Here is a 23504-nt window from a genome sequence, read left to right as displayed (position 1 = left end):
CTTTGCACACCCCTCTCTGTTAAATATCAACAAAGGCCTCAATTTAGCTCAGTACTTAATCTAAGCAAGATATTGTGTAATTTATCTAGCCTGTATTCCTGATTACAGCGCAGTGTAGACATTCCATAACACAGCACAGTACAGAGATTCCAAGACCCTGCTCATTCTAGGCATTCCACAACATGGTTCCCTACAAAGCTTCCAGAATATTTCCGCGTGCACATTCCAGAGCACAGCCCAGACAAACAGTCAAAAACAGGGCAAAGACATCTGTATTCCATGAACACGATAACAGTAAGATGATGCGAGAAGTGTGGCCTTCTTTCGACAGTTGAGATATGTGCATGCATCTCGCAGGATTTACCGGGGCCATGTGTCAGATTGACATCGACGAGTGCGCCAGCACGCCCTGCAAGAACGGAGCCAAGTGCTACGACCGGCCCAACGGTTACGAATGCCGGTGTGCTGAAGGTAAAAACTAACCCATGCTTCCCTCAAGCTCTGTTCAGGTGCCCCCAAACCTCTTAGTAGTAGTATGAAATTAGTGGTGTGTTACAAAGAGGCCATTCTCTGTCTGTGCTATTTACAGCTGTAGCTCCCAACCTGGTCCCCTGGAACCCACAGGCGGTCCACGTTTTTGCTCCCTCTTTGCTTCCTAGCACACAGTCCACATTTTTGCACCCTACCTGGAACTTAGAGGGAGAAAAAAACGTGGACTGTCTGCGGGTCTCTGAGGACCGGATTGGGAAACTGATTTACATGAAGTTTCAAGAGACGTCTGACTAACCACCCACTGGGGGGGGGGGGTCAACCCGAGGAGCCTGATATATCACCGGGTTGCCATGGCGCCCGCAGCTGCTCTGGAGGGCTCTATAGGCTTTCGTTAGGACATCTGTTCATCTGTCCCACAACACTAAACATCAGTATAGTAATAATTTATGTGTATCAGTGGCATAACTGCCTATTATCAAATGAACCAAAATCAACCCGTGGAAACAAGAATGCACCTGCTTACTAAAAGATAGAAGTTTAACTCACAATTCTGGCAAAAGTGACATTAGGCATCTCAGCTGCAGGGCTGTCGTTCAGGGCTGCGTGTGTGTGTCTCAGTTTGTATGATTTGTGCTGGCTGTACAAGTGTGAATGCAAGGCCGCGCTAGGAAGGTGCATTTGCAGTGCCTTGCTGCATACAGGCCAGAGAGAGGAGGGGGTGGCTGTGTGAGATTTGCGTTTCAGCACTGGCCCACTCTTACCGGGGGGGGGGGGGGGGCATCTGGCCCCGGTAGCCCCCAGACTGTTTAGTATTCCGCCCACCCCAGGCCCCCTCCACCGCGGCTGGCCGTTGGAGGGGCCCGGCTGCGGCGCATTGTGCCCCCACGGCAGAGCTGACAAAGGCAAGCCTGTGAGACTCCATTAAAGTGGAGGCCATCAGCAAGTTCCGCCTCCATGGCAGGCCCCGCCCCCAGGGGCCAGAGGTCCCGCCCAGCTCTATGGATCACTGGTAGTCATAGTGTAGCCATGGAAACTAAGCGATCTGGGACTCTGAGCCTTGGACTCTTTCTCTGTATGAACAGAGAAGACAAAGGGGTTGGGGGGGGGAGACGGAGGACTCAATTCCTGAGTGAAGCTCTCTCTTTTTGACCCCCCCCCAACCCCGTCCCCAAACAAATGTGCGGCTTCAGTGGGAAATGAAGATGGAATGAGAAATGAAGCGATATGTGACTGACATCATTGTGGTCTGGTGGCCTCCAGTCCTGAGGCTCGGTGTGAAGGGTCGGTAAAGCCCGGGTCCTTAATGGGAGCGCCACACACCAGACGCGGAACGTCCCCTCTCAAGTTCAAGACTAATGTTCTGTGCCCCCCACCCACGGGCTTTCGGTACGCAGGAGCGCTCGGTGAAAGCTCGACTCACTCCGCCTCCATTCCCAGGGTTCGAGGGTGCCCTGTGCGAGAGTAACATCGATAACTGCCAGCCAGACCCCTGTCACCACGGCACCTGCATCGACGGCATCGCCAGCTACATGTGTAACTGCGAGCCTGGCTACACCGGCTACCGGTGTGAGAACCAGCTGAACGAGTGCCACAGCAACCCCTGCCAGAACGGCGGCAAGTGCGTGGACCTGGTCAACAAGTACATCTGCCAGTGCCGGCACGGCACGTCCGGTGAGAGGCCCCGCCCCACTCTCCCCCGCGTCCGACCCCCTCGATCCTCAGCGCCGTCATTGGCTGACGTCTTCGGTATTCCCACAGGCACCAACTGCGAGATCAATTTCGACGACTGCGCCAGCAACCCCTGCGACTATGGCATCTGCAAAGATGGCATCAATCGCTACGACTGCGTGTGCAAGCCTGGCTTCACAGGTGAGACGCCCGTTCACAGCGTGTTCACGTACTCGTTAGCCCAGCCGAGAGGCAAAAAACAAAACCAAAGGCCTGCATCAAAGGGACGCCTGATCCAGAGCTTTCATTTACAGAACACAAAAAAACCTACGGACTGAACCTAAAAGGCGCTGTCCGTCAGCCGTAGCATGATTAAACAGCTCGTGCAGCTTCCATCCTATGCATAAACATCCACGTCTATTTAGCATGATAATCGATGTCACTCTAATTTAATGCATAATTCACTGGAGGGCAGATCCTTCTACATTTGTTCAGCAGACACTTTTATAGAAAGCGACGTACGATTGGGAAGTCTGGGTCAGCTTGTGCTTGCAGCAATTGGGGGTTAAGGGCCAAGCTCAAGGGCCCAACGGTGAAATCACTCTGCCGACCCTGAGATTTGAACCAGCAACCGTCTGATCACAGCGACAGTGTTCTAAGCCACCTAGATCAACTGCAGGATTGTTACCTATTCACCACCCACCCCTTCCTGCTCCCTCCCTCCTGCAGGCCCCCTCTGCAAGGTGGAGATAGACGAGTGTGCTTCAAACCCGTGCCGCAGTGGGGGCACGTGTGTGGATGAGGAGAATGGCTTCCACTGCCAGTGTCCCGAGGGCTTCCATGACCCGCTGTGCTATTCCGAGGTGGACGAGTGCAGCAGCAGCCCCTGCGTCCATGGGACCTGCCGGGATGACCTCAATGGGTAAGGCTCCGCCCCCGAGCCCATGTCTCGCAGGGCACCCACATCCACATGAGGTTCAGTGGCACAAACATCATTGATACACGACACATAGCTTTCAGCTATTTCATTCCATTACGAATCACAGGATTTCCTTCGTGACGCTGCACTATAATAGAAGGAAAATCCAAGATTTTGACGTCACTGTAAAATAATTTGAAGTAAAAACCAGTCGGGGTCTATTTGCATACGCCTGATCTCTCTATCCACCTCGCAGGTACAGGTGCGACTGTGAGCCCGGCTGGGTGGGCACCAACTGCGACCTAGACCGCAACGACTGCCAGTCCAGCCCCTGCCAGCACGGCGGCACCTGCGTCGACCAGCTGAATGGCTTCGTCTGCAAGTGTCAACTGGGCTTCCGGGGTGAGCAGGGCATTTTGGTACCCCCCCCCGGCGGGCATGGCCTCAGAAACGTGGCTGGAGATCCACGGCGCGTCAGGCCTAGAATATTCTGTCATTAACCAAATAAACCACCAGGCTGTTCAGCCGTATTGCCTGTCAATTGGTATGTGACGTTCCCATTCATAACAAACTTCCATTGAGTTTTGGCTGTACAAGGTCCCTGCCTGTATTTGGATCACATGCTGCCCTCTAGTGGCTGCCCACTATCATTGGTAAATGTTATACACATACATGAACTGTGCTTTTTTTTTTCCTTTCCCCTCCATACAGGCCCCCTGTGCCAGATCAACATTAATGAGTGTGCGTCCAATCCGTGCCTGAACAAGGGCACGTGCGTGGACGGGCCGGCCAGCTTCACCTGCCTCTGCGAGCTGCCTTTCAGCGGGTCCACCTGCACCGACGTCCTCACACCCTGCTCCCCCAACCCCTGCGAAAACCAGGCCATCTGCAGCCACACCCCCGACTATCTGGGATACCAATGCACCTGCCAGCCTGGGTGGCAAGGTGAGCCCCCCCCCCCCCCCCCCCCGCAAACGCCTGCTCACGTACTCATGCATTAAAGCAATAAAACACTATTAAATGCAATAACGGATATAATCTTGCAAATTCAGAACGGAATGAAAATGTGACACTCGTTGCACTTTGTCTCCCCCTACAGGTCACCAGTGCAACACCGACATCAACGAGTGTACGCTGAACCCCTGCAAGAACCGGGGCACCTGCACCAACACCCTGGGCAGCTACATGTGCACCTGCCGCCCAGGGTTCACGGGCCCCAACTGCGAGACTGACATCAATGACTGCCTTCCCAGTGAGCAGCCCCCGCCCACCTAGACACCGGCCTGCCTACCTGGTCTTGCCACGGTCACTTTCTCATCGGCGGTGTCCCATTCCCTCCTCATCCAGATCCGTGCCTGAGCGGTGGATCCTGCACCGATGGCATCAATTCGTTCCGCTGCAGCTGCCTGCCGGGCTTCACGGGGCCGCGCTGCTCCGTGGAGGTGAATGAATGTCAGAGCGCCCCCTGTCTGAACGGAGCCACCTGCACCGACTACGTCAACAGCTACACCTGCACCTGCAAGGCCGGGTTCACCGGCATCCACTGCGAGACCAACATCCCTGACTGCACCGAGAGGTCAGCAACAACTTCCCCGCCTCTGTGGGCTGCCATCTTGCTTTAAACGCAAAGCTTACCCATCCCCGCTCTGCCTCCCTCACTGGCTACAGCTCCTGTTTCAACGGAGGCACCTGCGTCGACAAGATCAACGGCTATTCCTGCACCTGCCGCTCCGGCTTCACCGGGTCCAATTGCCAACACGAGGTCAACGAATGTGACACCAAACCCTGCCTGAATGGCGGCGTGTGCCAGGACGGCCTGGAGGCCTTCCACTGTGTCTGCCCCAAGGGCTACACCGGCAACCGGTGCCAGGTCCGACACGTCACCATCCATCCCCCACCTACCCGACAAATGCGTGCATGCAGAAAGTAAAACAATGGGATCGTGTGTAATTACCGCCCTCTCCCACTAGATGGCAGTAGACTGGTGCCGGCTGTCCTCCCCCTGCAAGAATGGGGGCCGCTGTCGCCAGCAGGATGGCTCGTTCACCTGCGACTGCATGGGCAGGTGGTCTGGCCGCTACTGCGATATCCCGGGCGTGTCCTGCGAGGTGGCCGCAGTGCAGAGAAGTGCGTTCGCTGTCGATCTTGGACCCACCCCCTCACAAGGGTGACCCACCCCCTCACGCTTATCACTGTGCGTGTCCCCCCCCCCCATCACACGTGCAGGTATCAGGATCGACCAGCTGTGCCACCACGGCGGCCATTGCGTCAACACCGGCACGGCTCACTACTGCAAGTGTCCCACGGACTACACGGGCAGCTACTGTGAGAGCCAGGTGGACCACTGTGAGGATAAGCCCTGCCGCAACGGCGCCACCTGCAGGGCTTATGTGGGAGGATACAATTGCGAGGTGAGCGCCCACGGGGTTGTGCGACCGTGACGTGACTGGAACTGGCTACCATTATGGTCTTGCTGTATAATACTGGAAAAGACCGTAGACAGATGGTGTCCCCCCCCCTCGCTCAGTGTATCCCAGGGTACCAGGGAATGAACTGCGAGATCGAGATCAATGAATGTCAGTCGCACCCGTGCCAAAACGGGGGCTCCTGCATCGACCTGGTCGGCCGCTACATATGCTCCTGCCCCCCCGGGACCCTGGGTATGAACACAGAAAGATTTCCATCATTCATTTCAATTTAACCCCCCCCCCCCCCTTCCACATTTAACATATTCCCCTCACCTTTTCAGGTGTCCTGTGCGAGATAAATGAGGATGACTGCAGTCCCTCCCCGAGGTTCCGGGGGACACCCAAGTGCCTCAACAACGGGACCTGCGTGGACCAAGTCGGGGGGTACCGGTGTAACTGCCCGCCTGGGTTCACCGGCGAGCGCTGTGAAGGAGATATTAATGAGTGCCGCTCGAACCCGTGCAGCCCTTCCAGTAGCCTAGACTGTATCCAACTTCCAAACGACTACCAGTGTATCTGCAAGCCAGGTTTCACAGGTGCGTGTGTCGGTGCATGGCGACGCATGTATGCGCCACTGTCTGTGGCCACCAGGGGGCGTCCTCACCACCTCGCTCACCTCCGGTGTCCTCCGCAGGTCGAAGGTGTCAGAGCAGATTCAGCGTCTGTGAGTCTCAACCTTGCCAGAACGAGGGCTTCTGCTCCCTGTCCCCAAGCAGTACCCTGGGGTACACCTGCACCTGTCAGCCTGTGAGTACACTTCACCCCTCTGACATGATCAGCTGACCCTCTTCGGCGCGTTCGATTGGTCCACCTCTACTCTGTCTCTGAGGATGTCCCTGTCATGTCCGCCCCCCAGGGCTACACAGGGCTTAACTGCGAGCGCAGCCCACTGTCATGCCGGGAGCTGTCCTGCTACAATGGCGGCAGCTGCGTGCTGACTCCTCGCGGCCCGCTCTGCACCTGCCACCCGGGCTTCACCGGGCCCGACTGCCAGCTTCGCAGCTCCGACAGCTGCTCCTCCCAGCCGTGCCGCAACGGCGGCGTCTGCGCCGAGGACTCTAGCTTCCCCTACTTCCGTTGCCAGTGCCCCACCGGCTGGGCGGGCAAACGCTGCGAGCTGCCTGTGGAGCCCAAACCCGTGTGTCCGCTGCCCGACTGCCACGGCAAAGCCAATGATGGGGTCTGCGACAAGGAGTGCAACACCTACCCCTGCAAGTGGGACGACGGCGACTGCTCCCTGGCCATCAACCCCTGGGCCAAATGCGACGACCCGCAGTGCTGGCACGTCTTCAACAACAGCCAATGCGATGAGGCCTGCAATCGACCTGAGTGTCTCTTTGACAACTTCGCCTGCAACAACAGACCCAGGACATGCAAGTGAGTTCCTCATCTTCCTCTCCATCTATCTTTTGGCCCAGAGGTGTGGTGCTTACGCCCCTCTGTCCCCTCCCCCCTCAGCCCCATCTACGAGGCTTACTGTATCGACCACTACGGCGATGGCCGCTGCGATCAAGGCTGCAACACAGAGGAGTGTGGCTGGGACGGGCTGGACTGCGCCGAGAAGGTTCCCGAACATTTGGCCGACGACGTCCTGGTTATTGTGGTTCTGCTTCCACCGGAGGAGCTGCTCCGGACCGGCACCGCCTTCCTGCAACGCCTCAGCTCCATCCTGCGCACAACGTTGCGCTTCCGCCTCGACCGCAACGGCGAGGCCATGATCCGGCCGTATACACGCCAGGGCCCCCGCCTGAAACGCGAACTCACTTCTCACGAGGAAGTCATCGGGTAAGTGGGTATGCCCAAACAGGGGTGCCGCTCTTCACCGATAAACTCTACAATAATGACACCCTTTGTGCTCCACGCTGCCCCCTACAGGTCCATCGTGTACCTGGAGATCGATAACAGGCTATGTACACAGGACAGCTGCTTCCCCACAGCCAACAACGCCGCAGAGTACCTGGGGGCACTGTCCGCGGTGGACATGCTGCGGCTGCCCTACCCCATCAAAGAAGTCCGCAGTGAGTACCGCTGATCATTATTGCTTCACAGGCATGTTAGTGGGATTTGGACGTAGTGTAGTGCAAGCACCACAAGGGGGCAGCACATACATGACTGCACATAAAAAAACGAAAGTCAGTAAAGTAGTGGCAGTTAGGCGTCCTGTGGTTCTCATCTACCTCCCCCCCGCAACAGGTGAGAAACTGCCCCACCCTCCCACGGAAGTGCCAGAGTGGGGCAAGTTGCTGCTGGTGGGCGTGGCGGCGCTCTTCCTGCTGGTCATCCTAGTGCTGGGCATGTTGATCGCCCGGCGCAAGCGGGAGCACAGCACGCTGTGGTTCCCCGAGGGCTTCCTGCTCAAGAAGGAGGCGGCCAGCAACAAGAGCCGCAGGGAGCCAGTGGGCCAGGATGCCCTGGGCATGAAGTGAGTGGAGGTGGCCGCATGCACGCACGCATGCACTCCGCATCGGAGCGGGGCACTAAAAGCATGTGTTCCCACAGACACATTCCCAAGACTGTGGAGGAGTCCCTGCTAGGAGACCACAACGACCAGTGGCTGGATACAGACTGCCCCGAGGCGAAGAGGCTGAAGGTGGGGCATTCCTCACTCCCGTCGGCGATGCTCATGGTCACGGCGCCCTCATGCGCGCCTGGTGCACCTGTGCAAATCGCTCACTGCATCTTCGCATAGGTGGAGGAGCCCAGTGTCATGTCGGACAGCGAGGACGCCGTGGACTGCCGCCGCTGGACCCAGCATCACCTAGCAGCCGCCGATATCCGCATGCCTCCTTCCATGGCACTCACGCCTCCCCAGGGAGAGTTTGACAGCGACTGCATGGACGTCAATGTCAGGGGCCCAGGTGCGTGGGGGAGGGCGCTCGTTTTTAATCTGACTGACACGTAGGTCGTAAAGTTGTTTCTGATTGGGTGATCTTCAGTCTCATGTCACAGTGGATTACATGTTATAAAGCAAAGCTTTTAATTGGCTGGCGCCTGATATCCCCTGCAGACGGCTTCACTCCCCTGATGTTGGCATCCTTCTGTGGCGGGGGGCTGGAGACGGACGTGGCGGAGGAGGAGGACGCCGAGGAGTCATCAGCCAACATTATCTCGGACCTGATCTACCAAGGCGCTTCGCTTGCCGCGCAGACGGACCGCACCGGAGAGACGGCGCTCCATCTGGCCGCCCGCTACGCCCGCGCCGACGCCGCCAAGAGGCTGCTGGACGCCGGAGCCGACGCCAATGCGCAGGACAACACGGGCCGCTCGCCGCTGCATGCTGCCGTGGCCGCGGACGCACAGGGCGTCTTCCAGGTGGGCAGATATTTTTGTCTGCTTTTCAGGCGGCTGACACAACATGCTTTCCGATGCGCGCTCTCCATCCGCTGGTGTCTGTGCGCGCGCATCGGGGCGGAGCTCCGCCACGCGCGATACAGGGAGCGGAGGAGAATTGTAAATGCGTGACCGCGCAGAGACAACAATGACAAGCTGTTGTGTAAATAAGATAAATAACAAAAGGCTATTTAGTTTGTTTAATAAAAGGACGATGTATAGACCTGTTCTATGGGAAGGTAACCATAAATGACTTCTGGTTGTGGTCTGGCGCTATATAGAAAATAAAATTAACTTGACCTTCAAGGGGGGGGGGCGGGATGTGCTGTTAGGGGGGCGGGGCGCCCCCCTAATATAATGGTAGGGGAAACACTGCATTTATTAAGTGGATCTGATGTGCTTTCAGATTCTGATCCGCAATCGGGCCACCGACCTGGACGCCCGCATGTACGACGGCTCGACGGCTCTGGTCTTGGCTGCCCGGCTGGCCGTCGAGGGCATGGTGGAGGAGCTCATCACCTGCCACGCCGACGTCAATGCTGTGGACGAGCTTGGTGGGTGGGGCATCCCATAGGCCACATCCTGAGGGGCTTGTGACAGCTGGGGGGGGGGGGGGGAGAGCAGGGTGACTGGGTGTATCATCAAAAGCCAGGTGTTTTGATTGGTGGGGAGTATGGGAACTTAGTGGCTGTAACCACTGGTACAAACGGGAGTGTAGAAGAGGTGACTGCTTTAACACGAGAGTGGGCCGCTAGCTTTTCATCAGAAGTCAGTAGTCTCGTTATCCTCAAAGGCAGACATTAATTCCTAGCCAATGGCGGTGTGGCGGAATTTCGGCCAATCTAACCGTCATGTCCGCCGGCCCCTGCTGCAGGTAAATCGGCCTTACACTGGGCGGCTGCTGTCAACAACGTGGAGGCGACGGTGGCCCTGCTGAAGAACGGTGCCAACAAGGACATGCAGGACCTCAAGGTACTGAGAGCACCTCATCCCCACACCCGGGCCGAGAGCACATAAAGCGCAGTTTTTAGCAGATGGTGGCGATACACGAGAAGGACTTCAGACGACGAGAGCTCATCCTGTTCTTTTGCTCTTTTTTATTTACAAACAAGTTATTTTTATTCAAAGCAATGTACAGTTGAGAGCAGGATCAGATCAGTTAGGGCCTTGATCACAGGCCCAAAGGTGAAATCACTCCGCCAACTACACAGGATTAGAACCAGCAACATTCCAGTGATAGACACAGCATCCTAACCTTAGCCACACGATGATTAATTAGTATTTGGTGCTAAGCTACTTGGGGCGGAGGAAAAGATGTTTTCTTTGCTCGAAGAACACGGGGTCACATATTCAGGATGTATATATAATAGTTTGTGCCCCCCTCCCCACAGGAAGAGACGCCACTGTTCCTCGCGGCACGGGAGGGCAGCTGTGAGGCCGTGCGCATCCTGCTGGCCCATTTCGCCAACCGCGAGATCACGGATCACATGGACCGGCTGCCGCGCGACATCGCGCAGGAGCGCATGCACCACGACATCGTGCAGCTGCTGGACGAGTACAACACCGTCCGCAGCCCACAGGGGGCGCACGCACTCTCGCCACTCATGTGCCCGCCCGGCGCCTTTGCTTCCGGCCTCAAGCCCACGCCGCAGGGCAAGAAGGGCCGGCGGCCGCCAGGGGCCAAGGGGGCAGGGCTGGTGGGGCCACAGGGCGGGCTGAAGGATGCGGGTAAGGCACGGAACCGGAAGCTGACGCTGGATATGCAGAGCTCACTGCTGGAGAGCTCAGTCACACTGTCCCCTGTCGACTCACTGGACTCGCCACGCGGCGGCGCCAGCAATGCCGGCTACGTCACCAACCCCGCCTCCCCGGCTGCCATGCCCTCCCCGGGCCTCTTCCACCCCTCCGTGTCGATGCCCGGCACCCCCATGGTGCATGGGCTGCTGGACGCAGCGGGCGGCCCCTTCGCTGTCTCCATGGCGCAGCTGGGCGACCTTGCCGACAGCGCGCTCTCCATGGGACGCATCCCCATGCCCTCAGTGGCCCCCGGCCCCCCAGGCTACGTGCTGAACGCCACCCAGCTGGGGCTCAACCTGGGCATGGTGAGCCCGGTCAGCGTGCCCTTTGACTGGCACGCCCGTGTGCCCACCACCTCCCAGTGCGGCCAGCAGGTCGTGGGCCTGGTGCACCCTCCCACCAGCACCCAGGCTGGCGTGGCCCCCCAGGGCTCAGCCCTGCAGCAGCAGCAGGCCGCCCTCCTGCACCAGCAGCGGTTGTTCCACGGCTCCCAACAGGCCCTACTGCAGCCCACGCCTGTGTCCCCGCCACAGTCGCTGAGCCCCGTCAAGCTGCCCTCCATCGCCGAGCAGCACAGTCTGGCCAGCCAGCAGAGCATGACCCGCATGGGCACGCCGACCCCACCCACTCCTCAGCAGGCTCCGCCCCCGCCCTTCTTCAAACAGCAGCCCGCCCAGGCTCCGCCCCCACAGCCTGAGCAACCTCAAGCCCCAACCCCGCAACCTCCACCCCCGCAGGCTCCAAGTGCCAATGCCAGCAGCGGGGCGGGCCTGGAGGACTACCCGACTCCACCTTCTCAGCACAGCTACAGCTCCGCCCTGGATGCCACGCCCAAGCATTACCTCCACCTGCCCAACGAGCACCCATACCTGACGCCGTCACCCGAGTCCCCCGAGCCCTGGTCCAGCCCCTCCCCGCACTGCGTGTCCGACTGGTCAGACTCCACCCCCAGCCCGGCCGTGGCTGCTCCCGCCCAGACACAGATCCCACACGTCCAGGAGTCCAACAGCAAGATGCAGGTGTTTGCGTGAAGTCGCCACTGGACCATGAGGACCTGTGTGGGGAAGAAAAAGAAAAAAAAATCACAGCTCACTGTAGGAGTTGTCATTTTTTTTAATGAATATAAATCTGTCACCCCCTTTCCAAGATTTTGTTTGGATTCGGATTGACTGTATTATCCAATGAACTGTTAGCTTGGCTTTGCAAGCGAACAGGAGGTAAAATTAGTAAAGGAAAATGTCTGTTGTCTTAAAAAGAAGACAATTTAATGAAGTAAGACTTATTCTGTCAAAATGGACTTTTTGTAATAGAAAAAAAAAGTATATGAAGAAATTTGAAGTCTTTAATTTCAAAGGCAGGGGAGGTTTTCCTGAAACTAACAAACTTTTAAAAAGTAGATGAAGAGAAAAGCCAACTATTGCGGGAAATTCCTCCCGCGTCATTTTTATTTATTCCTCTTCGATCGTTTCTCCCGAGTACATTTCAGACGCCTGCTCCCTCTTTCAGAGAAATCTCTCCTTCAAATGCGGACCGAACCCCCCATACAGCTGAACGCCACTCATCAAATCGCAACACGCTCAACACCGATTGGTCTGCGCTCCATCCCAATCCAGAACTCGTCAAATAAAACGGTATACGGTCAACATTTAGAGTGGAGACTATTACAAAGGCTTGTCCTCTCCTGCTAATTCAAGCTAAAAATGTGTCAGAATGAGGGAGATCATTTGCCAGTTTTGACTGATTAATTTCTTTAAGTATTTATTTAGGCCAAACAGACAACAACAGTAGCTTGATGTAACACATAGACTTAAAAATGGCCAACAGTAGGGTTTTGTACTGATCAGAGGAGGATCTTTTAAAATGAACATTCCAGATAGGTATTATTTGTTTGTATGGATGTAGGGGGCATTTCTGAAGCACTTGCTGGGTGTGCGGGGTGGGGGAGGGGGGCGGCTGACGGCTGTGATAGCAAACGGTCAACAGGCCATTTCAATATTAGCGTGAGTATTAGCAAAACAGCTGTTCACTGTTTGGTATGGGGATGAACCACACAATTAGGGGTTTCTCACTGGCTGCTCTAGACCCCCCCCCTCCCCCGTCCAGGTGGGATGAACCTCTTCTGCCCCAGTATCCCAGCCATGGTAAGTTAGTCTACTGGCTAAGGGCATTTACTCCATTATTAAATACCAGTTTTCCAGCTGTCAGTCTACCTTTGTGGTTTGCATTTCACTGCCTGATTTACGTTTTTTTTTTTTCCTTTGGACGTGTTTGAATTTTTTTGTTTTGTTTTGTTTGTTTGAGGCCATGGACGGCGTCGCCATGGCGATCAAAGCTATGTTTACCAGCTGCTGCTTTCTGTCACACAGACATTCCGGTCTGTAGGTCCCACAGACTCCTTGTGTTGCGCTTTAGTGAAATGTAGCTGGGCTATGGTGGCAGCACTGGGACAGTAAACCATACACACCCCCCCCCCCCATCAAGCCGCCATGTCATTGCTGGGGACACATTCCCGGCCGTCTGCTACTGACCTCATCTAAATCAGAGCTCACTTCCTCACAGTTGCTGCCGAAATCACCACTCCCTCTAAAGGAGCCCCCGCCTCCCGCCTCATCTCATCGCCTCACTTCCTGTTGAGGCATGTAGTGGCTCTGCCCATGTGACACCTGGCAGAAGGGATGGAGGCATTTCTGCTGGGGGGGGGTTATGTCAGAAGCTGGGGGCAGAGCTAACACTACTATGTAGTGTCATACATCATTATCATTTGAGTCTCTCTCTCTCCGGCAGCCAATCCCATGGTCCTTCGGAGAATGGGCGGGGCCTCCCACACCATTGTTCTTCTTCTTGTACTTCCCCATCCACCAGCCCGCCTACTGTAACAATACGTGATCCCGCTGTTAGTTTCCCATTCCTCTCCACTGCTAGGGGTCATTTGATAGCCCACAAGCGGTCTGAATCCTCACCACGGAATCGGCCTAGGGGCTGAGGGGTTGTAACCGTTTGCAGACAGGACACCCCCTTTGAGTGCGTGGCCAGCTCAGTGCCTCGGTCCTGCCACACCAGGGCTGGGTGTCTTTAAAGTGCATTGTGTGGTTTTTTCTTTCCCCACCGGGAAAACCAGAGATAAGCAAAGGACTGCCATGTGCACCAGCGGTGTACAGACACGCAAATGCAGTTTTGTTTTTTGTTTTTTTTAACTTGCTCTTCATTTGTCATTCCATCGCTACACTGTGCATGTCGAGAAACTCGATTTTCTGCTTGTAAATAGTGTTTGTTTGAAGTGGGATTGTCTGCTTCAAATGTCTTATGTTTCTAAAATGAGTATGTACTAAAAAAAAAAAACACAAAACGACAAAAAGAACAAACGTTAGCGTTGTTTTCAGACAGAATAAGGCCAATACTTGTTTGTTCCTGTATTACTAGAAACACTTAGATTTTTTTTTTACGGTTATTATTAATTCTTATACTTGTTTAAAAGTAGTTTAAAATCATTGTACAGGAGCTCATCTTTACTGTTTGTTTGCAACAGACAAGTTGTAAAATAAATTACTTCTAATAAAATGTAGGTAACTGCAGTCTTTTGTGTCCTCGTGTGCTGTGGGATTGTGGGATACGATCCGTTTGGCTGCCTATGGACACCCTGCTGTCCTGTGCTTTTACTCCCTTGGACCAGACCAGAGTCTTCTGCCTCGTTTCCACACACCCACTATATCTTGATCCTAGTCCATTAGAGGTGCAGATATTTGTGGACAGAATAACATGGAGGTGATATCAGTACTCAGGGTATACAACATGGATCCACATTTTCGTTTTATTCCAGTTCCTAGCACACCTGTAAGGTTTTTAGAGCTTCTATTTACTTGGTTCAGCTATTCTTGGAACTGGGCTAAAACAAAGAATGTGGATCTGCCTAGTGTGCCCTGAGCACTGGTTTGGGAAACACTCGCTTATCAGACGTGATGTCAGCAAAACGCTATTCTGTCCACAAATATCTGCACCTCTAAGGGATACCTTCATGAACGCCGTGATAGACTTTTGTAGGCACTATAATAAAGTACAAAAAAGTCAGTGTAGAGTCAGATTACTGAGCAGTTCTTCCATTTTTGTGCATCACGTCTATTCCGCAGTGACAGCGTTGTAAGTAACGTGTCACTGACCTGACCGAGTGAGTTGTGCAGGACGGTCCAATAACAACCGGTTGCCAAGGTGATGCGCGCCATTTCCTGCTGATGTCGCCTTTCAATTTCGATCTCGAATTTTGCTAAAGGGTGAAACAGACACAAAGGGATAAATAAAGCAATTGCTGCTTGTGTTAATAAATGTCGCCACAAAGTGTCTCTAAACATGCGAGCAACCTTCATCTATAGCGTATTTTGTTGTCCCTATACTGGTTTCAGGCCTATATCTGAAACGCAGGGATGTTGCGGGAGGTCTCAGTTAATTGAAGATGACATTTAACACACGATCACGCCTGTGTGTCGTTTATGGATTAAAAGTGACCAGCGTTATGCTAGCATCCAGCATGACAATTAACTGAGCCTCTATGCCTGTGCTTAATATAAACTCGGCTGACAGGTCTGCGGGGGTCCCTGCCCTAAAGCGAAATCCCGAGATCATCCCATAATCCTATTTGCTTTGTCGGGAACAGAAACAACGCGTCGGGCCACCTACGACACACACTGGTGGCTTGGTAATCGGCCTCACAGTTATAGAAAGTTAAATGTGCATTCAGCTGTAATGCTATAAACTGCGCAACAATTAATGCTCTTTGTATAACATCCATCACAGCGTCCATCTGGCACATTACAGCACAGATTTAGAAACCAGATACCCTATAGACACCTGCACCGCAGCCGCTCCAGCTTGAACTGCAGGTTTTCCTAACTTTTCCCTCATTTTGTTGGCCAGAAATATTCCAGAAACAAGTTTATGGTCCCACACCTAATTGCAAAACGAGTTACGGAACATTGTACGTTAGCTTATTGTTTTAAATGCAGGCCTATTTAACTCATTCAATTAAAAAAGTAAAGTACATGCTTTAAAGCAGTACTTCGTTGAAACTAAAAGTAAATTAATTCTGTTAAGACATATCTCCCGAATACATCAGAAATACACTTCTAATTTATTTCCGAGACGTTATGGCGCCGCCAGCTGGCAGGTAGAGAAATCGTTTACATAATAAACTGAAAGTAAAGTAATCCAAGAGAAAACAGGCGTCGCGTACACAGAGCTTCAAGCAGGAAATCGAGACAAGCAAATGAAGCTGCGCTCTTTTTCCACGTATTGCTATAAAGAAGAGCAAAGAAGAAGAGCCACTTATAAAGATAACAAGTGTAGCCAAAGCAAGAAATGAACCGACTACGAGAAGAGGTGGAGGTAGAGTCATTTTTTTGCGTTCCGTTTTTTATGCTTGTAATTTGTGCTACGTTGTGTGGCAAAGAGGATCAATATTCATGAATATGCATTATTGTTAATACGGAAGTTCTCTAATTTCCTCGATCCGATTCCTCATCAAAAACATCTGCTTTATTACTTCCATTTATTCTAACTTTCATTCTCGCAAAGTCATTTTGCGCAACGTCCCGAGCGCCGACTTTCGTCCGTTACCCAGACCGCTTACCAACCCTGGAAACCACCCATGCGTTTCGCGGTCTCTTAAAACGAGAAACGCTGATGACAGCAGTCAGAAGTAACCGAAGCTATACTGCATCACGCCGACGTTCAGAGGATCTTCACATACCGCTACATTCACCTTAAACGACATTAGATTTTATACCAAGGCATAAACGTGGGCGTATTCCTTTGGCGCCGCTTCTTTTGGACTCTGATAAATTGCACCACTCCATGTCTAACGATCGAAGTGGCCGTAAATAACACAGGTCTGTCCATGACGCGATGGCGGAGGATTATCACTTTTCAAAGTTCAGCAGAGCCAGCAGGGGTATCACCCAGGATCTGTGTATCCTGCGTTTGTGCGCCCAGCTTGTTTGTAGATGTGAAACCCGCTGCCGTGTTTTGCTTGCGTGTATGTGTTAGTAATAATGTCCCAGCGTGTAGTGTAGATCCTGGGCATATTTACATTATATATTCGCTAATAAAAAGGCTACCAATTTGTACCTTTGCTTGTCACTGTACCCTCAAGGGTAAATGTACCTTTTAAGACACAGAAATTGACTATGAGGAACATTATCTACCATTGGAGTTACATTAATGTTGTTTGTACCTTGGGGATATTCCTCAAAGTTCATGTCTTGTACCTTAAATTATACCAAAAGGTCATTTACCTACAACTAGGGTACAACTGGCAGACCCTTGAGGGTACAGCTGCAGTGACAAGCAAAGGTACAAACTGGTATTCTTTTCTGACAGTGTGTGTTGCCCAGCTAGATCGCTCTGTATAACAGAGAACGTTAAACGAGTCATATTATCCGCAACATAAACTCCACGTCAAAGGCAGCACCCTCAATCACATCACTAATGTGACAGACAGAATACAGGCCCACTCAGATTTAAAAAGACTAACTTTAAAAGGTGTTTTCTACGCTGCTTGTTGTGGCCTGGTGTGGCCAACCAGCTGAATATCTGGTATCTGCTATTTTTTTGCATATAGTATAGTGTATACGTTCCAATACACGGGGTGCAATCACTTAATACGCAATGTGATCTCTGTGTCACCCAGCTGGAGAAGAATGTCAGGCGACTCAGGGAGAAGTTTCACGGGAAGATCGCCATCGACAAGGCAACCATACTCATGCGACGCTATGGCAACAACCATCGCGTGGTCGCCATGGACATCATCTTAATGAAGGATAGAGGTGAGGGGACTGAAGTGGCAATGATTCGCATTGGCGTACGCCACCCAGTGGGGGCACTGGAGTGATGTGATGCTCCAGTCTGAGGGTGTGGGTTGTTATATGTCTGACACTCATATAAGCTGGGCTGCGAATTCACCCTTTAGTCAGGTGAGTTGCTCTCCACCATTTCACCCTTCATCAGTGGATGGATCAGGTCCAGAGAGTACAAATCCAGACCAGGATTTTGTTTCAAGCAGCAGCTGAGGACTCTGTGACTGTGACATTTTATACTCAACTGGTTGTTTGAAACTAAATCTTGGTCTAGATTTGAGCTCTCTGGACCTAAAAATCCACTTCTGCCCATCAGAAATATCCACCTGCAGGACCAGAGAGGAGTTACTTTGGTTATAACTGGTAAAAAAAAAAAAAAGTCATTTAGAAAGATTGGCATAAGTTCTGAGGTTTATAAATCCTTATTTTGAACCTCCATACTGCTGTATCTGACGTGGCATCAGGAAACTCACTGATTACAAGCCAAACATCAACCCTCCCTCCTCCTCTGATATCTCCCTCACAGATCAACTCAACTCATCCTTTGGACTTTTAAGATATGAGATGTTGTTCCATGGTGATGTCACTGATATGGACTATGCACTTCAGGGATGTGGTGCAATGCGCATTTTACTAACTCGCGTGCTTTTATTCTTATTTCAAATTATTCATGCCGTTTTGAACTGCTACGTTCAGTGGTCTGTTTCAAACTGAATTTCGTTGTATATTAATATGCAGTGACAATAGAGGATCTCTCTCTATCTCTTAAGGGAAAGACCATAAAATGGTTGACGCGAATGTGTAAACCTCCTATCTGTGATTTGTCCCCCTCTGCTTCCCCACACTGGCACAGACCTGGATGACGAGGACCGGGAAAATCTGCAGAACGATGAGGTGGCCAGGGTAATGCTGTAATGCTGCACGTGGGGGGCTATGTTTATTTTTGTGTGTATCACTGGGTCAGCAGGTCTTTCTTCAATGAATGTCTAGCACGCTTTATTATTGAAGTCTGTGCTCCGGTCTTGAAGTACTTTGTCATCCTAAATGAAACATCCCAGGTAGCAGCTCTAAACTCCATCCCCATCCCTTTACTCTGCCCAGTGCAGTTAAACCTGAATAATTTTTTTCCCGAACATAAAAACCTTGCTGGGTTAACGCAGGTTTTCAGAGGGGTCTCATTGTGCTTTGCCAAGGGGCCTCAGGTCCTATTGCATCCCCTAGCCACTGACGTCTAACCTCTGTCTCCTTCAGAACGTTGTCGAGAGACTCGAGGCTGAAGAGCAGGCGGGAGGTCAAGACCAACCACAGCCGCGGCAACCGCGGGTATGTCAAGATCACCACGTTTTTCCTTATAAACAAGTTTGTCTTAGGCCAAACCGAAACCCAGTGTTTGTCACTCGTTACAGCCCAAATAAAAGGACATTATAGGGTTGCAAAGGGGCGGAACATTTCTGGAAACTTTCCATGGGAATTAATGGGAATATGCGGGAATTAATGAGAAAATTCCTAGATTTTTGCAACTCTAATTATCACTCAATAGAATATTCAGCCTCTTGCTTAAAAATATGATTGTTAATCGTTGTATCGGTTATTAATTAATACAGATCCCCCACACTAGTCTTGGCTCTGTTATTGGTAGGTTAACCTAGCAGCACTTATAGCTAGTTGGTTCCCAGTAGGGAATCTCTGGGGTCTCCTGGATTTATAGCGATAATCTGAAAAGCAGACGTATGAGTGGATGAGGATCAGTCATGTGACCAATTTTTTTTTAAAAAAAAAGGTTCATGGTTTTGCTGGTTCATTTTTTTTTTTAATCCAAAATCACCGCACCTGTGGTTCCACGTGCACATAAGGGGCTGGTAAAAACGGCCAGGAACCTGCAGGATGCTGGTTTATGAGGAATAATGAACCCTCTCCTTCTGCTACTTTTGCTTTTACCTTTGACATTCTTCGAAAATTTCTTTGTCTCTGCTACAGCCCCGACCAAGGAGAGCGCCACGAGAGGACCGTGATATCAACGTAAGGAAATCCTTATAAGAGAAAACCAGTGATTGAGTCGGACTCATTTATGGGCATTAAGGAATGACGAGAGTAAACGAGTGAGGGTGGCCCACTGCTATATCAGAGAGAAAAATAAACTTGACAGGATTTAAGCTTTGTACAGGATAAGTTAGGTTGAGAGTGAACTGAGCCTCTGCCCTTCAGGATGTGGCTGAGCAGCTCCGGACTCTGCCTCTGACGCAAGAAAACCTGCGCATGTTTGACAACGCGCAGCAGAACCTCATGATCTCGGTTCTGTGCCAGTTCGCATGCCAGGCGTGTGACTTTGACTGGTGGCGCCGTGTCCCTGAAAGGAAGAAGGTGCAGTTTCCCTCCCAAACACACACGTCCTGTGCATTCCATGCGTCATTCGCAATGAGCACCCAACACTGCAGTCTCCTGTAGGTTACAGGTCTTCCTCAGTAACACCAATCTTTCACAGGTGTCCCGCTGTCGTAGGTGTAAGAGGAAATATGACGCAGTGCCGCCTGACAGGATGTGGGGCCTCGCCGAGTTCCAATGCGGCAACTGCGGGCGCAGCTTCAGGTGGGGTCCGCCATGCACACCCCCCCTCAATCATGTCCCAAACATACCAACATCAGTCCCTCTGCTGTTGGCTGAAAGCGTGAAGATGATATGTAACTCCTAGCCTCTGGTGATGGTTCGCTCTGCACTCTCTTCAGAGGTTTCGGCCGGATGGACTTGGGGTCTCCTTGCTACACGTGCCGTTCTCTAGTCACCCCAACGCGAATTCTGCCTCCCGGCCGAAGACTCGTAGGACTGGGCTTCAGAAGGGCAAACCAGCACAGCTGCCTGGCTGAGGACTGCTACAACAGACAAGGTAGGGAGACACACAGCGCCCAGGACGCTAACCCAGGCCATGTGTACACATGCTTTAGCACTCACTGCTAAAGTCACTAGGGCAATATGATCAATGGCAGGTTTGCATCGCTGATTATTTATGCCACTAACGTGTGTTTGACTGACCACTACAACGGACGTTTCAAAACAAAGGATTTCTCTGATCTGAAAATGGACATACAATTTCCCTTTAAGTATCCTACTAAAACAGAGGGAACTTCTCCACATGCATAAATAAATTCTTAACTTTTTAGCAGTGAATGAAACACTGGGGTAAACATGCATGGGGTAAGTAATGGTATGCTCCACACCACAATGCAGACAGCTGACCAGAAATGCTGCCTGCAGGTGATGCAAGATATGAGAGCTTTGTAATTATAATTCAGTCCAGTGGAACTGTGTTGACATGTCTTCCGGTGTAGCAATTACAATTACAATTACAAGAGTAGTGGAAAACGGGAAAGCAGTAATTTAAGGTAGTAAAACAGGTAGTTCCGAATAATTTGCAGACAATGGAGAGAGCAGCTTGTGTGTTTGTTACAGTTATGCAAGGTGGTACTTTAATGCAGATGTGAGTCTCAGCACCTACCTGTTTTGGTAGGTGGGCGTGTCAAAAGGTGACGTGTGCAATAGGGAGGCTGTGCTATCAGATATTCCTTTTCCATTTTAAAAGCAACTTCCTGATGCATGCTCTGTTGATTGTCCCTCCTACCGTGGATTTTTAAAACCTGTCATTTGGAAAGCGATCACTCACTAAGGGAGTGCCAAGACTAGAGATGGGAAAGGAATAGCTAATAATGGCCAGCAGGTGTCACTCAAACATCTCACAAAGAAATTCACCGTGTTCTCCGTGACCCAAAACTCAATTCTCACATTGCTTATGATTAATTAAAAAATATCTTAAGATTCGGAGGTGAATCCATCTAATCTTGTCTCTCCTGAACTTCGCCAGAACCCCACGTCCCGGGTACAGAGTGCGTCCACCCACGCAGTCGCATGATGAACCGAAAGCCACGCATAGTGAACCCCAGCGAGGTGCACATCAGCTCAGGCTCGACGGTGAACACCTGTTTGAGCCAGGGAAGCCTGATGGACCTGTACGAGATCCTTCTGGAGGACATCCAAGAGGAGCGGCACGGCGAGGAAGAAAGCGGCTCGGGCGGCCCGAGCGGTTCGGAGGCACGCAGCAGCTCCAGCAGCAGCAGCAGTAGCCAAGACTAGAAGTGCCGTTTTGAAAGGGAGCGCATGGATCCGTGCAGAGACCTAACCCTAAATTGCTAACTGATCACACTTGGGCATGGGGACCCAGATTCCAAAAATGTTATCTACCCAGCAATAAATATTGGGTTGTACTTAAGTAACCGTGTCAGTACTGTGTGCTAGGGCTGTGTATTGGCGAGAATATGGTGATACGATAGTTATGATATAGGGGTTACGATTCAATAGCTGCTACTTAAAAAAAATCTGGTTCAAGGAAAATTATCATAGTATAAAGAACATGCCATCAAATTAACCTCCTTAATGCAATCAGAACAGTAGGATCAGTGCTATCGTTTTTCACCGTTCCTGTAACATTCCAACATCATAGCACTACGTTTGTGGAATGGGAGCAAATTTCAGTAAAAAAAAAAAAAAAGTGCTTACAAGATTCTTGACACATTTTGTAAACGGCATGTCTCTTGTTGACCTCCTTAACACCTTTTTTTATTGTGGAAGCCAATATAAACCCACACTTCAGCTCTGTACGAATTGAGAGCCGGTTTTAGATTCAGCCATTGGTTGTAACGTTACTAGTCAGCTAGGTTTGCTAATGCTAAGGTGCGTTCCATTTCAACTCGGAATCTACGAGTTCCTAGTCTCATAAAAAAGTCATACAAGATAAGAGGGCTTTGTCGTTGTAGTTCAGTACAATGGAATTGTGTTGACATCTCTTCTTGCATAGCGATTACAACAGAAATGGACAATACGCTATCACTTCGGTGAGCTGGCCATTTGCCTGCATGTCAGTTTGTGTCCGTGACACTTAACCGTATTGGCCATATACTTCAAACGGCAACATTCACGGTTATACTCTAACGAAACACAGGCATTCCACAGCAAACATTACACGGTAATGACATGTACCACTTACAGAAATGCACATTAGTTTATACTCTTTAAAGTACAGTGCTGTGCAAAGCATTCTGTTAACTGCATATTTGTTTTTGGTTTCGCTGCATAAGACTGCGGTGTCGTATTTATGTCTGCCAATCAAGGACAATGGGGGACATCAGAAGAAACGTAAAAAGTTCACATCGGGAACCCTGGACAGACGGCGCGCCGAAACAGTGATCGCCGTGATTACATGTCATACAACATCGATTTTGTCAGAAGTATACGGCCAGATTTAACATCCGACTGTGATTGTGTTAAGTTAAAACAGGGTTGCCCAGTTCATTGAAGTTTGATTAAAAAAATAATAATAATAATTAATGATTTATCCAACTGTCAACCTGCACAGCGAGTAAATAAACCAGTATCGCCAGTTTATTTGTTTTAAGAATTCCATAAGCCCTTACTGCCCCCAACACAATGTTAAGCGAGTCCTGTTTGTGGTCCTAGTAACGTAAATATTATTCGGTGAGTGAGTAAGTACGACTTTGGCCAGATTTGAGTATAACCTGTTAAAATAATACATCCGCTGTATGTTTGATTTCAGCATCTATCTCTGTTTTGCAAGAGAAGCCTTAAGTTTTTTTTTTTTTGCTTCCTGTCCTCACAAAGCCACTCTTGCACTTAAAAACCAGAGTAGAACCAGTGTGAATGATCGCAATGATAGTTATACTATAGCTATACAAACCCGCACCACAAACCACTAAATCCAGTTCAGTCAAAATATCTCCAACCTTCCCAGCAGCACTCCTGAGTACAAAACAGTCAACCTTTTTCGTCGTTAAAATGGTTTTTAAACAGGCTAACTGTACAATTGGTCAATTTGTGGTTAGGCCTACGTGAATTCCATTCATCACACTGTGGCTCTAAACTGAGGTGAATTTTACAGTGGGGCATGGCGAAGGAGGGAAAACGAGTGATGATTCATGGAGCTGG

At 51.1% G+C, this 23504-nt stretch overlaps 2 protein-coding genes across 4 annotated transcripts in view; both read left to right on the top strand.

Annotated features, from left to right (window-relative positions):
• notch3 (notch receptor 3) overlaps nucleotides 1-14246 on the top strand; it is a 31778-nt gene extending 17532 nt beyond the window's left edge. The window contains exons 10-33 of one of the 2 annotated variants that reach the window (XM_048990596.1): nucleotides 358-471; nucleotides 1930-2163; nucleotides 2251-2361; nucleotides 2890-3082; nucleotides 3336-3481; nucleotides 3791-4024; nucleotides 4179-4331; nucleotides 4427-4655; nucleotides 4748-4949; nucleotides 5050-5206; nucleotides 5306-5490; nucleotides 5607-5739; nucleotides 5829-6083; nucleotides 6182-6294; nucleotides 6404-6924; nucleotides 7006-7332; nucleotides 7423-7565; nucleotides 7741-7969; nucleotides 8047-8137; nucleotides 8237-8405; nucleotides 8555-8859; nucleotides 9284-9431; nucleotides 9752-9849; nucleotides 10269-14246. In XM_048990596.1, the coding sequence (XP_048846553.1) occupies nucleotides 358-471; nucleotides 1930-2163; nucleotides 2251-2361; nucleotides 2890-3082; nucleotides 3336-3481; nucleotides 3791-4024; nucleotides 4179-4331; nucleotides 4427-4655; nucleotides 4748-4949; nucleotides 5050-5206; nucleotides 5306-5490; nucleotides 5607-5739; nucleotides 5829-6083; nucleotides 6182-6294; nucleotides 6404-6924; nucleotides 7006-7332; nucleotides 7423-7565; nucleotides 7741-7969; nucleotides 8047-8137; nucleotides 8237-8405; nucleotides 8555-8859; nucleotides 9284-9431; nucleotides 9752-9849; nucleotides 10269-11705 (5927 nt within the window). In that variant the 3' untranslated portion in view covers nucleotides 11706-14246. Of the gene's footprint in view, nucleotides 1-357; nucleotides 472-1929; nucleotides 2362-2889; nucleotides 3083-3335; nucleotides 3482-3790; nucleotides 4025-4178; nucleotides 4332-4426; nucleotides 4656-4747; nucleotides 4950-5049; nucleotides 5207-5305; nucleotides 5491-5606; nucleotides 5740-5828; nucleotides 6084-6181; nucleotides 6295-6403; nucleotides 6925-7005; nucleotides 7333-7422; nucleotides 7566-7740; nucleotides 7970-8046; nucleotides 8138-8236; nucleotides 8406-8554; nucleotides 8860-9283; nucleotides 9432-9751; nucleotides 9850-10268 lie in introns of both variants that reach the window. The other variant, XM_048990595.1, reaches the window with a different exon arrangement.
• Nucleotides 14247-15848: 1602 nt separating this feature from the next.
• shfl (shiftless antiviral inhibitor of ribosomal frameshifting) lies at nucleotides 15849-21774 on the top strand. Of its 2 annotated transcripts, none has more exons than XM_048990720.1 (9): nucleotides 15849-16047; nucleotides 17351-17486; nucleotides 18370-18410; nucleotides 18768-18839; nucleotides 19494-19535; nucleotides 19722-19877; nucleotides 19999-20102; nucleotides 20240-20397; nucleotides 21370-21774. In XM_048990720.1, exons 1-9 carry the CDS (start codon nucleotides 16021-16023, stop codon nucleotides 21636-21638), a joined length of 1005 nt encoding a protein of 334 aa, XP_048846677.1. In that variant the 5' UTR covers nucleotides 15849-16020; the 3' UTR covers nucleotides 21639-21774. The 2 variants fall into 2 exon arrangements, with proteins under 2 accessions (XP_048846677.1, XP_048846676.1); XM_048990719.1 differs by having other exon boundaries at nucleotides 15851-16047; nucleotides 18370-18419.
• The last annotated feature ends 1730 nt before the right edge of the window (nucleotides 21775-23504 follow it).

The sequence above is a fragment of the Brienomyrus brachyistius genome, chromosome 22, assembly GCF_023856365.1.
Source record: "Brienomyrus brachyistius isolate T26 chromosome 22, BBRACH_0.4, whole genome shotgun sequence".
Classification (NCBI taxonomy): domain Eukaryota; kingdom Metazoa; phylum Chordata; class Actinopteri; order Osteoglossiformes; family Mormyridae; genus Brienomyrus; species Brienomyrus brachyistius.
This window is presented reverse-complemented; position numbering and strand designations above follow the sequence as displayed.